General features: G+C 37.3%; 1 protein-coding gene across 20 annotated transcripts in view; it reads left to right on the top strand.

Moving 5' to 3' along the window:
* The first annotated feature begins 16 nt into the window (after nt 1-16).
* The window catches only part of PRIMPOL (primase and DNA directed polymerase), a 40,295-nt gene continuing 26,470 nt past the window's right edge, over nt 17-13,841 (top strand). For 6 of the 20 annotated variants that reach the window (XM_070500027.1, XM_014839503.3, XM_014839499.3 and 3 more), the window contains exons 1-8: nt 44-317; nt 1,444-1,502; nt 1,874-1,958; nt 3,967-4,076; nt 5,636-5,842; nt 8,126-8,223; nt 9,134-9,263; nt 12,585-12,732. In XM_070500027.1, coding sequence (XP_070356128.1) covers nt 5,663-5,842; nt 8,126-8,223; nt 9,134-9,263; nt 12,585-12,732 — 556 coding nt within the window. In that variant the 5' untranslated portion in view covers nt 44-317; nt 1,444-1,502; nt 1,874-1,958; nt 3,967-4,076; nt 5,636-5,662. Of the gene's footprint in view, nt 318-1,443; nt 1,503-1,873; nt 1,959-3,579; nt 3,872-3,937; nt 4,077-5,635; nt 5,843-6,357; nt 6,485-8,125; nt 8,224-9,133; nt 9,264-12,584; nt 12,733-13,841 lie in introns of those variants that run through there. The other 14 variants (XM_070500028.1, XM_070500018.1, XM_044760587.2 and 11 more) reach the window with 9 other exon arrangements.

Genomic DNA, 13,841 nt, shown 5'->3' with positions numbered 1-13,841 from the left:
GGCCCGCTCTGGCCCCGCCCCCGCGCAGAGAACGCCGCCAAGCACCGCCCCGAGGCCGCGCTCTCATGGGTCCGGCGCGCTCTGGCCCCGACCTCGCGCCAGGTTTGAAGACGCGTTAGCGCCACCGTGGGCAGGTCTCAGGTCCCGCCAGCCAGAGAGGACACGTGGGTGTCCCCCCCTTGCGGGGGGTTCTGGAGGGAAACGGAGGGAGACCGGAAAGCCGCGCCAGGCCCAAGGGGCAGAGAGACCGGAGTCGAGGGCGGGCCTGCCGCCCTGTTGGACCTCTGGGAGGAAGGGGAGCAGGCCGACCCGCGCTGGTAATCTCCCCTTCCCCCGCATGACCTGAAGCCTTTCCTTAGGTCCCCTCCAATTCGTCCCTAAATCAAAAACCTGCACTGCCTACTGGTTCCCCTCTTTTGGGTTACGAAATCCTTTCAGACTCTGATGCAAACTGTGAATCATTTTTGCAGAAGAAGAATCTACCCACACAAATGACCACGAAATTGCGCATCCAATTTCTAGAGATTCATGATATTCTGACAAGTCAGGGACCCCGTATTAAGAACACTTGTGCCTATTTGGGTATAAATCAGGGGCCGTATTTTGTACATAAGTATACATCATTATATATGTGCTACCGTTTGTTGAGCGCTTGTTCTGCGCTCTTAGGTGTGCCCAAATGCATTTTCTTGTTTTAGCCTTTCAACAACACCGGGAGGTAGGAATTCCAGTCCCCACCAGGGCTTAAAGAGGTTAAGTGGTTTGTTCTTGCTAAAAGGAGAGTTACAGAAGTTAAACTCGGATCCCAGGAATAAAACTTAGGCCTTTCTTTATCCCTCCCAAATTGAGAGAAGATGAATATTTGGCTATCCTTTTTCTGCTGTGGTAAAACTGAAGAATAGGACCCACTCCCAACCCTAAGTGGTTCAGCATGCAGTTATTCATAAGGAAGGCACCATTATAGTTCATCAAGTCCTGTTATGCCGTGGTGATGCCCAAACCCCTTCCTGTGCTAAACTTTCTTTCGTTTTTTTTGCTGAGGAAGACTGGCCCTGAGCTAACATTTGTTGCCAATCTTCCTCTTTTTTTTTTTTTTTTTGCTTGAGGAAGATTAGCCCTGTGCTAACATCTGTGCCAGTCTTCCTCTATTTTGTATGTGAGTGGCTGCCACAGTGTGGCTGAGGAATGTTGTAGGTCAGCGCCTGGGATCCAAACCCATGAGCCTGGTAGCTAAAGTGAGCAAGCCAAACTTAACCGCTCTACCCACAGCTGGCTCCTCTACTAAACTTTCTTACCAAAATGATGCTTCAGTTAAAGCTACAGCAGTTTTCTGTTTTTGTGTAAATTATGCTAATTTACTTAGTCTAGAGAAACTTTAGTTACAGTAAAACAGTTGTCTGGAGGCAGTGTCTTCTGACTGAGTCCAGTAATTTGTTTTTACAGAGCTGTCTCAGAGGTGGCAGAACTTGATCCGGGCCTTGAAGGGGAAGAATTTGGGAAAGGTAAGTGGGGCATTCCAGGTGAGAGAAATGTATGGGCTCTTGGAGTGGGCCAGGGGCAGAGAGTGGTCATTATCATTCATTTGGTGATTATCATTCCGTTGGTTCAGAAGGCCAAATGATAAGGAATAAACTGTGTAAGTGATTTAGGGCCAGATCCTGGAGAGAGTTTGGACTTCTTGATATTATCTATAGTGTGAATTGAGTGTTGCTCTGAATCATTAATGAGTGTCCCTATGAAAAATTATGAAAAATAGTTTTAAAGGTGATTAGTCTGGCAGGGTTAGTCTGTTTGGGTTGGAGAGCCTGTGGAGGTGGTAGAAAGGGGTAAGTGGAAAAGAATGACATATCATGTGTTTTCTTATCCATTACAGGAGAATTTTGGGAAATTTAAATATGAGTTACTTCTGTTCAAGCATAGACTGGCAAAGTGACTGAAGTGGAAAAAAATCAAATTCAGTCAGTATATTTAATTTCTTAAGGTTATTCATCTGGGCAGTAAACATATATTAATATTACTGTTAATGAATTTTAATCATGTACTTTATTATGAATACTTTAGCAGTGGGAGAAATAGTATAAATGTTTTCCAAGATGCCATAAAAGAGATTATAGTAAGTAAACATTGCCAAACACCAGAACTTTACTAAATACTAGAATTAGAACATACATACAGAAAACACAAAATACTGATGAATCTATTCTCAGGACAGAGTGGGAAGCTGGAGTTGGGGAATGGAAATTGACTTGTGATTAGACAAGAAAAGAAAGAAACTAGGAGATGTGGCCTAGGGAGAACACAGCGAGGCAGGCTTCAGGTCTCCCTAGAAGCCAGTAATTGTGAAGCATGCAGCCCCAGCCAGCTGTTCCTGGGCACCAGGCTGTCACATGTCCTAGCTGGGCAAGTTGAGGCATAAACCCAGGGAAACCAGGGCTCCTTGGGTTGGCCATCTGAGTCATCTCTCCACCTGCATCCCCACGTCCCCTTCTCTCACTATACTATAGTTACTCTAAAAGGACTAAGCCAGCCTTTTTTCTAGCCCAACCACCTTTAGTTGTAAAACTGGTATCAAACATGGTTAAATAAATATTCAGGGGCAACGTTAAGAAACAGTACAGCTCCTAAGCCTACTATTTTAAAATACAACAAATATTTTTCTTTGGAACTTGGAAGCTGTTACCAAAAAGAATTACAGTCCCTGTGTGAAAGGGGTTCTGATGTACAATTATATAAAAGAAAGACAGCACTCTCCCCACTAGGAATTAAAGGCGTTTCTAAAATGATGACATATTCTCTCAGAGGGTAAGGATGAGGAATATGATAGTCTGAAACCAGAATGCCAGATGCCTTCCTGTTCTCTGTTTCCTTTGCTTTTGTCAGTCAACTTCCTGCTCAAATAGTACAAGCTCCAGTTGTCTTCTAACCCTCAACCCAGCTGTTAAAATAGTCAAACTGTGCAAAGAACGCGAGGGCTAACATATATTGAACTTCTCTTTTTTTATCTCTGTTGACGTTCATGGTTCCCTCAGTCTGGTAAGTGTCAAACTAGTTTTCCACTCTGACTCCTTCGCTTTCATGTATGACACTCTCCCGTGGTGGTACCAATATTCTTACAAAATCAGAATTTTCCCCATATCAGCGTCACTAAGTGTGAATGTCCACATGGTTATTCCTAGTCAGTTATTGGTTAGATACTGGAGCTAGAAATCATATCTGATTGTATTCTGTGTTTATTTTCTTCATTAAGTAATCAGTGGACTTTATTAAAAGTTAATTTCGTAGGAGAAAGTCAGTTTCTCAGATTGTCTAAATGTAGGGGATTTCTATCTGTATGCAAAGCAGATTGAAGTAAACTGAATACTAAGACTCTTTCTAGCAATAAGGAGCCGTATCACTTTATACCGAAGAATTGAAGCAGTTTATTTAAAATTACTCCATCTTTTCAATCCATTGAAATTGTATTCCTTTCCTAGGTATATCTGTTATGAAATTTATATTGATACCTTTAGAATTGTATTCCTTGTTTCTTGGTTTATAATTTATTTTATTCTATTTTATTTTATTTTATTTTTGAGGAAGATTAGCCCTGAGCTAACATCTGCCACCAATCCTCCTCTTTTTGCTGAGGAAGACTGGCCCTGAGCTAACATCTGTGCCTATCCTCCTCTGCTTTATATGCGGGACGCCTGCCACAGCATAGCTTGACAAGTGGTGTGTGGGTCCACACCTGGGATCCAAACTGGCGAACTCTGGGCCACTGAAGCGGAACGTGTGAACTTAACCACTGCGCCACCGGGCTGGCCCCTTGGTTTATAATTTATAATTTTCATGTGGATAAGGTGGATAACTTTGAGAGAATAATCTTTCTTAGGTCTGTTATATTTGAAGTCAAATTTGAAATCTAACAATGTCATGATATTCCTACCCTCTCTTAATCTTTTAGAGTGATTCTGTTTTTCCTTCTAGGGAATATATCATTTGCCATTGAGGTTGTGTTGTTGCAGAGTTTTTGGCTAAAATTTAGGAGAATATTTATCCACTTGATAAGCACAAGTACTGGAAAGGCAGTGCCAAAGGTACATAAGAATATTACCCTCAAATGCTTTAGTATTTATTATTATTTCACTTTAAAAAACTAATATATCTGTTTTCTACATAGATAAATTATGACATAGATGATATTAATGAAGAGGGAAACTGTATTAGTGATCTATTTCTGTGTAAAAACTAGACCAAAACTTACTGGCTTTAAAAAAAAAAAAACCAACAACAAATTAATTTTTTCTTCTGTCAGTTGGCCGGGTAGTTTCTTTGGCAGAGCTTACCTGAACTCACTCAGGCTTACTCATACATTGAATTCAGATGATGTGTGGATGATCCAAAATGGCTTAACTCACATATCTGATAGTTGGTGCTGGCCATTAGCTGGGATACCTTGCTTCTTCTCCAGATGGCCTTGTATCCTCTATGAGGCTGGAGTTATAGCAGAACAATCTCAGGGCAGGCCTTCAGGATAGCCAGATCCAGTGCAAAAGCAATTATTAAATCTCTGCTCGCTTCTCATTTGTCCATGTGACATTGGCCAAAGCAAGTCACGTGGCCAAGCCCAGAGTCGTAGGGGAGTGGTCTTAGATGGCATCTCTTGATGGGAGGAATGGCAAAGAATTTGTGGCCATTTTTTTATCTATAATGGAAGCTTTTCCTCCCTTCTTCTAAAAGACCGATCCTATTTCCTTTGTAAGTAAAACCATAATCCCAAATTGGAAAGGTATTGCCTGGCCCCCTTAGCTTGGCATGGCTAACAGGAAGCATTGTATACAAATAAAAACACATGTCATTAATAAACAAGAGTTAAAAGACAATCATTTCACATTGGCTACTCACAAAAATACAGTCATTGAATTAACAAAGGTTCAGATTTATTTATTCCTTTCTTTAATCATGCTTATGATAACCATAGACATCCTAAACCAAAGCTAGCCAGTAGTGTAATTCCCATTCATACACTGAGTGATCCTCCCAACTTACACTTGTGTTGGGAGAAAAGAAGAGCAATGAATGGAAACAGAGGAAAATGGAGCTGAGACCTGCCCAGTGGTGCCAAGAAATGAACCTCACACCAAGAAATAATAGCACAAGAATGATGGGCAAGGAAGTAGCACTAGCTGGGCAAGGTAGATAGCGCTTGATGCAATAAAATGGTTATATAATAACCAATATAATGGTTATAAAATAAATGGTTATAATACAAAAACATTTATATTTACATGAGGCTTTGTAATTTATAAAACATTGTCATATATCTTAGCACATTTATCCTCAAGTAACTACATAAAGTATTCAAGATGATAATGGTTCCCATTCTGCAGTTGATTAAGATTCAGGAAGCTTCATTAACCTGTCCAAAATCCTAGCACCATTGGATGGAAGAGCCAGGATCTAAAGATTTCTGGTAACCAGCCCTGTTCTCATTTCACATTAAAACTTCATGCAAAACATAAAATATAAAGCAGATAAGGAAATAAACATTAGGAAATGAGTTTTGAGGTTATACTAAACAAAGTGTATTCTAAATGGAGAAATTGATGTCCTTGTTTGTTTTAGTAGTAATTGACAGAAATCTTACATGTGACAGGATTAGTCTCCCCATACTTCTCAACCAATGAACAGAACATGGGAAGCCAAATTGAAGAAAATTGAAGAACGGGCATCGCTTTATGAGATGAAACCATTGTCCCCAGTGTACAGACCAAGATTGTCCAAGCCAGAGGAACCAGCTTCCATTTGGAAACTATTTTATCGGCAAACTGAAGCTTTTAATTTTGTTAAGAGTTGCCAAGAGGTAATTTTCTCATCTCTTACTTTTTTTTAGAGCTACTATAATTTAAGATTTATAAAAACACGTGTTCGTCTTCATTTCAGGCCACATACTCTACCAAAAGAATTTAATCATGATCTTAATATCACAGTATTATGGAAAAAAACTCTATGAATCATTAGCCATTTACTTAATAATGAAAAAGAATGAGATATCTCTTAATTTTTTAAATTTGTAGTGACATTTAAATGAAACTGCTTAGAGGAAGAGCGACCGTATTCTTGGACTGAAAAATAATAGGATGACTGAGTTTAAGAGTAAAACTAAAAAATTACCCACAGAAATATGAGGAAATGAATGAGTGAAGAGTGGGATTTTTAAGGATGAAATTAGGGAAAGGAGAATTGAATTTAAATGATAGGAAATGAAAATGTCTCAAATATTATATCTTAGAATTTATAAGCCCTAGAACTTAAACCATAGTGCGAAAGCACACAGGTATTTATCTTTCTGTTGTCTCCTTTTGTGCTTTGGCGTAGGAAAGTGGATTTATCATAATAATTTCCAACATATTAGGGGGAAGTGGAAGTAGAGTAATTTCCCTTGCAAGTGGGAGGAAGAAGTGCTTGCTACACGCTGGCTTTGCTAAGGGTGTGGTGCTCAAAGGTAAACAGATGTGTATTGCACGTCGTTTGTTTATTGGGCACTGTGGGGAATGTAAAGAAGTATAAGGAAAAGATGCATATACAATGGGGCTGGCCCCGTGGCCGAGTGTTTGGGTTCGCACGCTCCGCTGCAGGCGGCCCAGTGTTTCGTTGGTTCGAATCCTGGGTGCGGACATGACACTGCTCATCAAGCCACGCTGAGGTGGCGTCCCACATACCACAACTAGAAGGACCCACAACGAAGAATATACAACTATGTACCGGGGGAGAAAAAGGAAAAAATAAAATCTTTAAAAATAAAATCTTTAAAAAAAAAAAAAGATGCATATACAAAATCTAGCATAAATATACTGTGTTCTGATTATTGATGCTATATGAAAATTCAAAGTGCTAAAACTTTTTAGGAGGAAGATCTTTCTTTCCTTACTAAAGAGAAGCTCACTCAGATGTCATCAGCATGGTTTAGGAAATATAGGAAGAACTTTTCATGCTCATTTTGTGTAAACCTAATTCAAGTATCAGAAAATACTGACAGATTCATTTGATCTTGAATTAAAAAAAAATAGGAATATGATTGCTGGATCATCACCACCACATAGGATCATACACCGTATAGGAATGTGATTGCTGCGCTTACCAATCCCAGTATATACAATTTATCTCAAGAAGATTTTTTTTGAAGAAGAAGATTAGCCCTGAGCTAACATCTGTTGCCAATCCTCCTCTTTCTCCTGAAGAAGATTGGCCCTGATCTAACATCTGTGCTCATCTTCCTCTACTTTATATGTGGGCCGCCTGCCACAGATGGCTTGATAAGTGGTGCAGAGGTCCGTGCCCGGGATCCAAACTGGCAAACCCTGGGCCCCTGAAGTGGAGTGCATGAACTCAACCACTATGCCATTGGGCCGGCCCCCAAGAAGATTTTTAATAGGGTCAAGCAACTTAGTCCTCTTATTTCTTACTCATGAAATGAAAGTTTGTTCCTTTATAGGCTCAACAGCTACCTTTAGCTAAATAGAAACAAAAGAACTTGTGTATTCCTTTATTAGAAGAAACTCTTATGGCAGCAGACACCAACAGATCAGTGCCACAGCAATTAACCTTTAAAAAATTGGCTTCTCATAGAAAAGACAATTTATAGTTACTTGTTAGAGTTAAGCATTTAAAATTTTCCTGAAGCTTTTAAGATTAACTTATAAGTATTCCATTAAAAAAATTGATCCCCACATATTTTTGTATGTATTAGAGAATTTATTAATTAGTTTTAGCCCAAATCATTTAAAATAATGTTTAGGTACTTTTAAAAAATAAGTTTAATTTCATAAACTAACAAAACTAGAATAGGAAGTTAAACGAGAGTGATTGAACAGTTATTTTTCTCGTTTTTTTCTCTTTTTAATCTGGATATTCTAATTGTTTCTGCCTTGAACATGTATTACTTGAGTGATGAAAAATACAAATAACTAGATTTTGATTGGCATAGATCTAGTGATTATTTTTCTTGTTTTTAACAGTACAAATGTTCAAATTCTAGTTTTGGATGTATTGAATGGTACAATTTTTTATGAACATTGAATAGCTACAGTTTATTTTAGATTTGCATTTTATTAATTTTTTGAATATTATTTTTGGTTTTATCAAGGATGTCCATGTATTTGCTTTGGAACGCAAAGGGGGCGATGGACAACGTATTTACCTCGTAACAACCTATACTGAGCTTTGGTTTTATTATAAATCCCGGTACGTAGTTTATCAAGGACAACCCATTAAACTAAAGTTACATTTCCTTCATCTAGTAATGTCTGTGAGATTAATTCAGGCTGAATTGGCTTTCATAGTTCTCAATCACACAATTAGTTACTCCTTTCCTACTAGAATTGAATTCTGGAGTTTCCTCGTCATAGTAACATTGAATTATCTCACTAGGTGTTGGGAGAAAAAAAATTGTGTGTGTTTTGAGTTCCTTTACTGCTTGTGCTACGTGATGACACAATTCCCGCATTACTTTTCCTTGTTCAAATTACCACAGCCCTTTTCTTTGTATAGGATGCCATCCGAACTTCACTCTGCACAAGTTAGCATTTACCTATCAAGTCAGCATCTATTCTTATTAACCCATGTTAAAGTCATACCTCTTGATGCCAGCGAGAATGTAGCTGCAAACGTAGGCACTGAAAGCTCATTGAAGTCAGGTGATCCCGAATGTTTCTAACCAATTTTTGAAATATTATCTTCCTAATGAAAATTTGAAACTTAAAACTTCTCATACAAAAGATTCATGGAATCTCAAGAATATGTGATTAAAGAAAGTGCTTTTCTCAAACAAAATTTGTTTCATGGTGACACCAAAAACAAATATAGCAGTGTTACACAATATCACAATCATCTGTGAATAAATAACACTATGAAGTTGACCATATTTCCCAGTTAAATAATGTTGCAGAATATGATTGTTACCTCTTGTTTGATGGAAACTCTTGATACGATGATTGGTAAACCTATGGTGAGCAGTTCACTTTATCATGTCTTCATTATGTCATAGTTATATGTCATTAAAATGCCGTTAATGCAGTATCTTGAGATGTAAGATCAACGTCTGTGATTTAAAAGGTATAATATAAACCTAACAATCTTGAATTATTCAATTCAGAAAAAATCTCTTACACTGCTATGAAGTCATTCCTGAAAATGCTGTGTGCAAACTTTATTTTGATTTGGAATTTAACAAACCTGCGAATCCAGGAGCTGATGGGAAAAAGATGGTTGCCTTACTCATTGAGGTAAATTACAGACTCAGTTTTTTCTCATTACATCTTTCCATGTATCTCTTCAGTCACCATTCATTCATTAAGTGAATGCAGCCTCTGTAATATATATGTTCTGTGTTTCTTCTCCTTTTTCTTGCTACGCTTTCCTTTGATTTTCATTTCTTAATATCACTTCTCTGAGTAAACTTCTAAAAAGGAGGAAAGTTCACTTTATGTCCATAAATTTTATATATCTAATAAAATCTTTGAAAAAGGTGGCAGTTTGGGAATGTTCTGTGTTTTAAAATTATATATTCTCTGACTTACAGATAGCTGACCCTTATAAGGATTATGCAAAGTAATTTTTACTGTAAAAATAGGTTACTGAGATAAACTTCAAGAAAACCTTTGATAAAAATAGTGTCAGAATTTTTGAGCTGGCAGGCATTTTGGAAATTATTCTATCTTGCACCATCATAAATGAGGAAACTAAGGCCAAGGGAGACTTAATTCCTACTCGAGGTACCGCAGCTAGTTATTGGCAAAGCCTGTTCTAGAAATACAGTTATCACTGTTTTTAACAAAGAGAAAAGAGTGTAGTTCTACTATGTATTTTTGATTTAGTGGTGTACACCAAGAAGTTACTAGTAAAAGGAATAATATGGACTTGTGCAACTAAGCTCTGTTAGCTTTGCTTATAAAATCTTTTAAGATTGTATTGCGTTAAGTTGTGTTAAAATTATGTTGACCACTTTTTGGCCTCAGAGGAGGTATTAACATTTATTAACTATTTTTTCTTTTAGCTGTTACCTGGAGATGACTCATTTTATAACTTTAAAAATACATCCAAATTAAAGTTTTTTGATAAATATCTACTGATTATGTTGAATCTCTACATGTTTTATTTGAAAAATATTTAAATTATTTGAAAAATGTAGGCAAACATTGTTTTCGAAAAAAATCATATAATGTTAGCTTTCTCCTGGCTCTGAAGCAGAATAAATATACATAAGTCCCCCTCTCCCCAAAAACCAAAAATAACAAAAAAGTTATGTTTTTTAAAATAGGCATTGGACCTTTAAAAATAAATTGAAATATTTTATTGCATTATAGTTGATAAATTGTTTAATTTTTAACCTTAATTGTGTTTTTAATAATTCATAGATACTGACTTTTTCTGGTGTTTGATACACTTCTACGGTCCAAGGTGGGATTTATTATGTGGGCTCTGTGTGGCCGACAAGGAATTAAGATTCAGAGATTTTCACTGGCACTTTAATATGGTGATACCAGTAACAAAGTACCACATTGTACTAGAAACTAGAAATATCCTTAATGGAATCAACACTACTGCAAATCCCATTTGTAACATAGATTAATAAACACTGGGGTGGCAAAGATAATGTAGATGTTTAAAAATTTTTTCCTTCTAATTCTTTATATGGTCTTATCCAAATTAGTTTTGAACGACTAAACTTCTACATCAGCAAAAGTTGGACAAAGTTGTAGAAATCTGAGTGTAAAATTATACAGCATTTTTATTTAACATGTTTATCATGTTGGTAGAAAAGTTATTAGGGTTATTTTACTTGGTATAACCTTTATAAATGATTATATTGAAATTAATTTCATTTATCGATTACTTTGTATGTAACAGGTATATAATCCAGTAAGTACTTTTCCTTTTGAGTCTCTCTGTGAAGACATAAATTAAATTAGCTCTTATCTCAATTTAACAGATGGTTAATAAATAACTGGCTAATAATAACTAGTGATAATATATAATGCCCTTTGATTCAATGACTTAGCTGACAAATTTCAGTAAGCCATTTCTCCCAATTGGAAAGCATTCTGATGCGAAAGCATTTTGTAAAACTATGTTGACAGGTAACATTGCTGAAATAATCCTATCTTTCTAACTTCTGGATTTTTCAAACTAAATATTTAAATAACTTAAAATTTTATTTAAAGTTAAACTTGGAAAAGAGAATTTAGGAGATTATGATTACTTTTATTACCTACAGAGTCATTATATTTATTCTGTATAGCTCCAGAATGCAAAACTAGGCTTTATTCATTTATCAAAATTTTTTCAGCCCCTAGTAAGTGTCACTGTGCTAGGCACTAGGAATACAATGGTTAGCCAAAGAGACGTGGCTTCTGCCTTCATAGAGTTTATAGTCTAATGGAAGATAACACATTAGGATAGATTTAGCTGCCATAGTAAAGACCTGAAATTAAGATGGCTTAAACAAGATAGAAATTTATTTCTGTCTCATGTAATATCTGGGTGTGGCTCCTCTGTGTTAGGGACTTGTTGCTCTGCGCTTCCTAAGATGTCAAGATGGCTCACCACCACTATGTCTGCATTCTAGTCAGTGAAAAATGGGGAAAGGGCGGGCCTGCCCCTTGCCTTTAAGAAGTGGCCAGCTCTCCTTCTGTTCACATCCCATTGGCCAGAACTTAGTCACAGAGCCACACCTTACTGAGAAGGAAATGTGGTCTTTCTTCTGGGTGGCCTCGTATCTAACTAGTAATCAGGACTCTATTTCTACTGATAACCCTGAATGGTAGTTCTTAGTGACTTTGTTTTGCAAATGAGAAGACTAAGGGCTCAGGAGAAGTGACTTGTCCCACGGCTGCACAGCTAATGCTTTTAAGCAGTTACACGTGCGAGGCACTCTGCTAACTCTTTGCTCTCATTTTCTCGTTTACTCCTTACAACAATCCCAAAAGGCAGGTCCTATTATCCTGTTTTGCAGTTGAGGAATGTAAGGTTTGGTCTTGACGAAAGTCACAGCTGGTAAGTGGCAAAGCCAGAACTCAAACCTAGATCTTTCTGACTCCAAATCTTGTGCTCCTAACCTTATGTCTGCTGCCTCCCTACGACGCAGAACTGCCTTCAGTATCAGCGTCATCTCGCCCTAGAGGCTATGTTCTTGGAGCTAGATTTGGAGCTCAGTATGTTTTGAGGAACTTTCTGAAAATTAAAACTATAAACAATGGAATTAGTGACTTTTTAACTCATAGATGATACTTAAAGAGTTGCTTAAAAAGGAATATTTTTGTGATTTTAGAGGATATTAAAGTCTAAGGTAAATTGGTTAACTTGTAAGAGGCCTTTAATCCTGAGAGCCTATGAATTTTTGAACATAAACGTGTAATACAATTTAAATATGATATGTATTACAATACATAAGTAATTTGGTGAAATTGTTATATAATAAATATTCTGATAGCAAATCAAAATAAAAAACAAGTTAGACTTGTACCAAGATATTTGAATTTTGCACATGGAAAAATTTTTAAACAAATTAAAAAAATTAATTATTTGCATTTTACTTGTGTTTTTAGCATGTTTGCAAAGCACTTCAAGAGTTATACAGAGTTAATTGTTCAACTGAGGATGTTTTCAACTTGGATTCTAGCACTGATGAGAAATTTAGCTGCCATTTAATATTTCAACTCCATGATGTGGCATTTAAAGATAACATTCATGTTGGTAAGTATACTATTTTTTTTAAAAAGTCATGGGGTTATATTAAAAACTCATACTTTCTTTTTCCTCTTAAAATTTTGTAAGTATTTGTTAGGCTTATGGTTGTTAACCTGTTCTAAACAAGGAAATGTGATTTTTCACATTTTCAGGATTTGCCTTTAGTTCTAGGTGTATCTTCCTGTTCTAGACACATTTCAGACACATCAATCTATTCAGTGTATCTTTGGCATTGGTGCCTCTGGCTGTAGGTATCGAGATGGTTATGCACGCCCTGGTACAGGTTTCTGCTCCAAGAGGAGTCATTTTGGAAGTTTTATGGGTAGTAGCTGAGAGGCCCAGTTCAAGTCTTACCTGTGATGTCTTAGATCTGGATTTCTGACCTTGGCTTCAGCCTTGCCCTGGCCTTACATTTTAGTGCATGAGGACTGCGGCTTGGGTTCCAGGCCACATCCAGGAAGTCTCGTTTATTTTTCCAGGCTGAACCTCAGGGTTGGACATTTAGAGATATAGGCCCAGGTATAAAATGAAGACAGTCTGAAGGGGAGCAAAAAGGCAGAAGAGAACATGGAAAACCACAGTCTAAACAGAAGCCAAAATCCTGAGTGTTTATCAAAGCAGATGTAGGTCAAGTATTCCTAGGTCCACACAGCAGACAATTAACTGAAGTTCAGGTGACAGGTAATCCATTTCAGAACTACAAGTGTCTGACAGTTTCAAGGGTACCAAGGGTAAAAGGCATGAACATAGTCACTGAGGGACTGGCATAAAAGTCAGGAACCTAACTGCTAGATTAGGGTAGCACTGGGTCACAGTGGCCTAGCATGCTATATTCGTGGGGCTCCTTCTTATCTCTCTGTTTTCTGATAGCTTAGTTGGATATTCCTTCTCTGTCTCTCTCTTTCATCCCTTAGATATTAGTAATTGTACAATCTATCCTTATCCCTCTGTTCACTCTATCTGTAACCTTGAGGATCATCGTCTGTCATGGCTGTGATTACTATCCACGTGTTGACGACTCTCAAATCTCTATCTTCAGCCGAGATTGTTCTCCTCCACGCCAGACTCATACGGCTAACTGCCTTTTAAACATCCCCACACAGACACTTCAAACG

This window comes from Equus asinus, chromosome 27 (assembly GCF_041296235.1).
Source record: "Equus asinus isolate D_3611 breed Donkey chromosome 27, EquAss-T2T_v2, whole genome shotgun sequence".
Taxonomy (NCBI): domain Eukaryota; kingdom Metazoa; phylum Chordata; class Mammalia; order Perissodactyla; family Equidae; genus Equus; species Equus asinus.
This window is presented reverse-complemented; position numbering and strand designations above follow the sequence as displayed.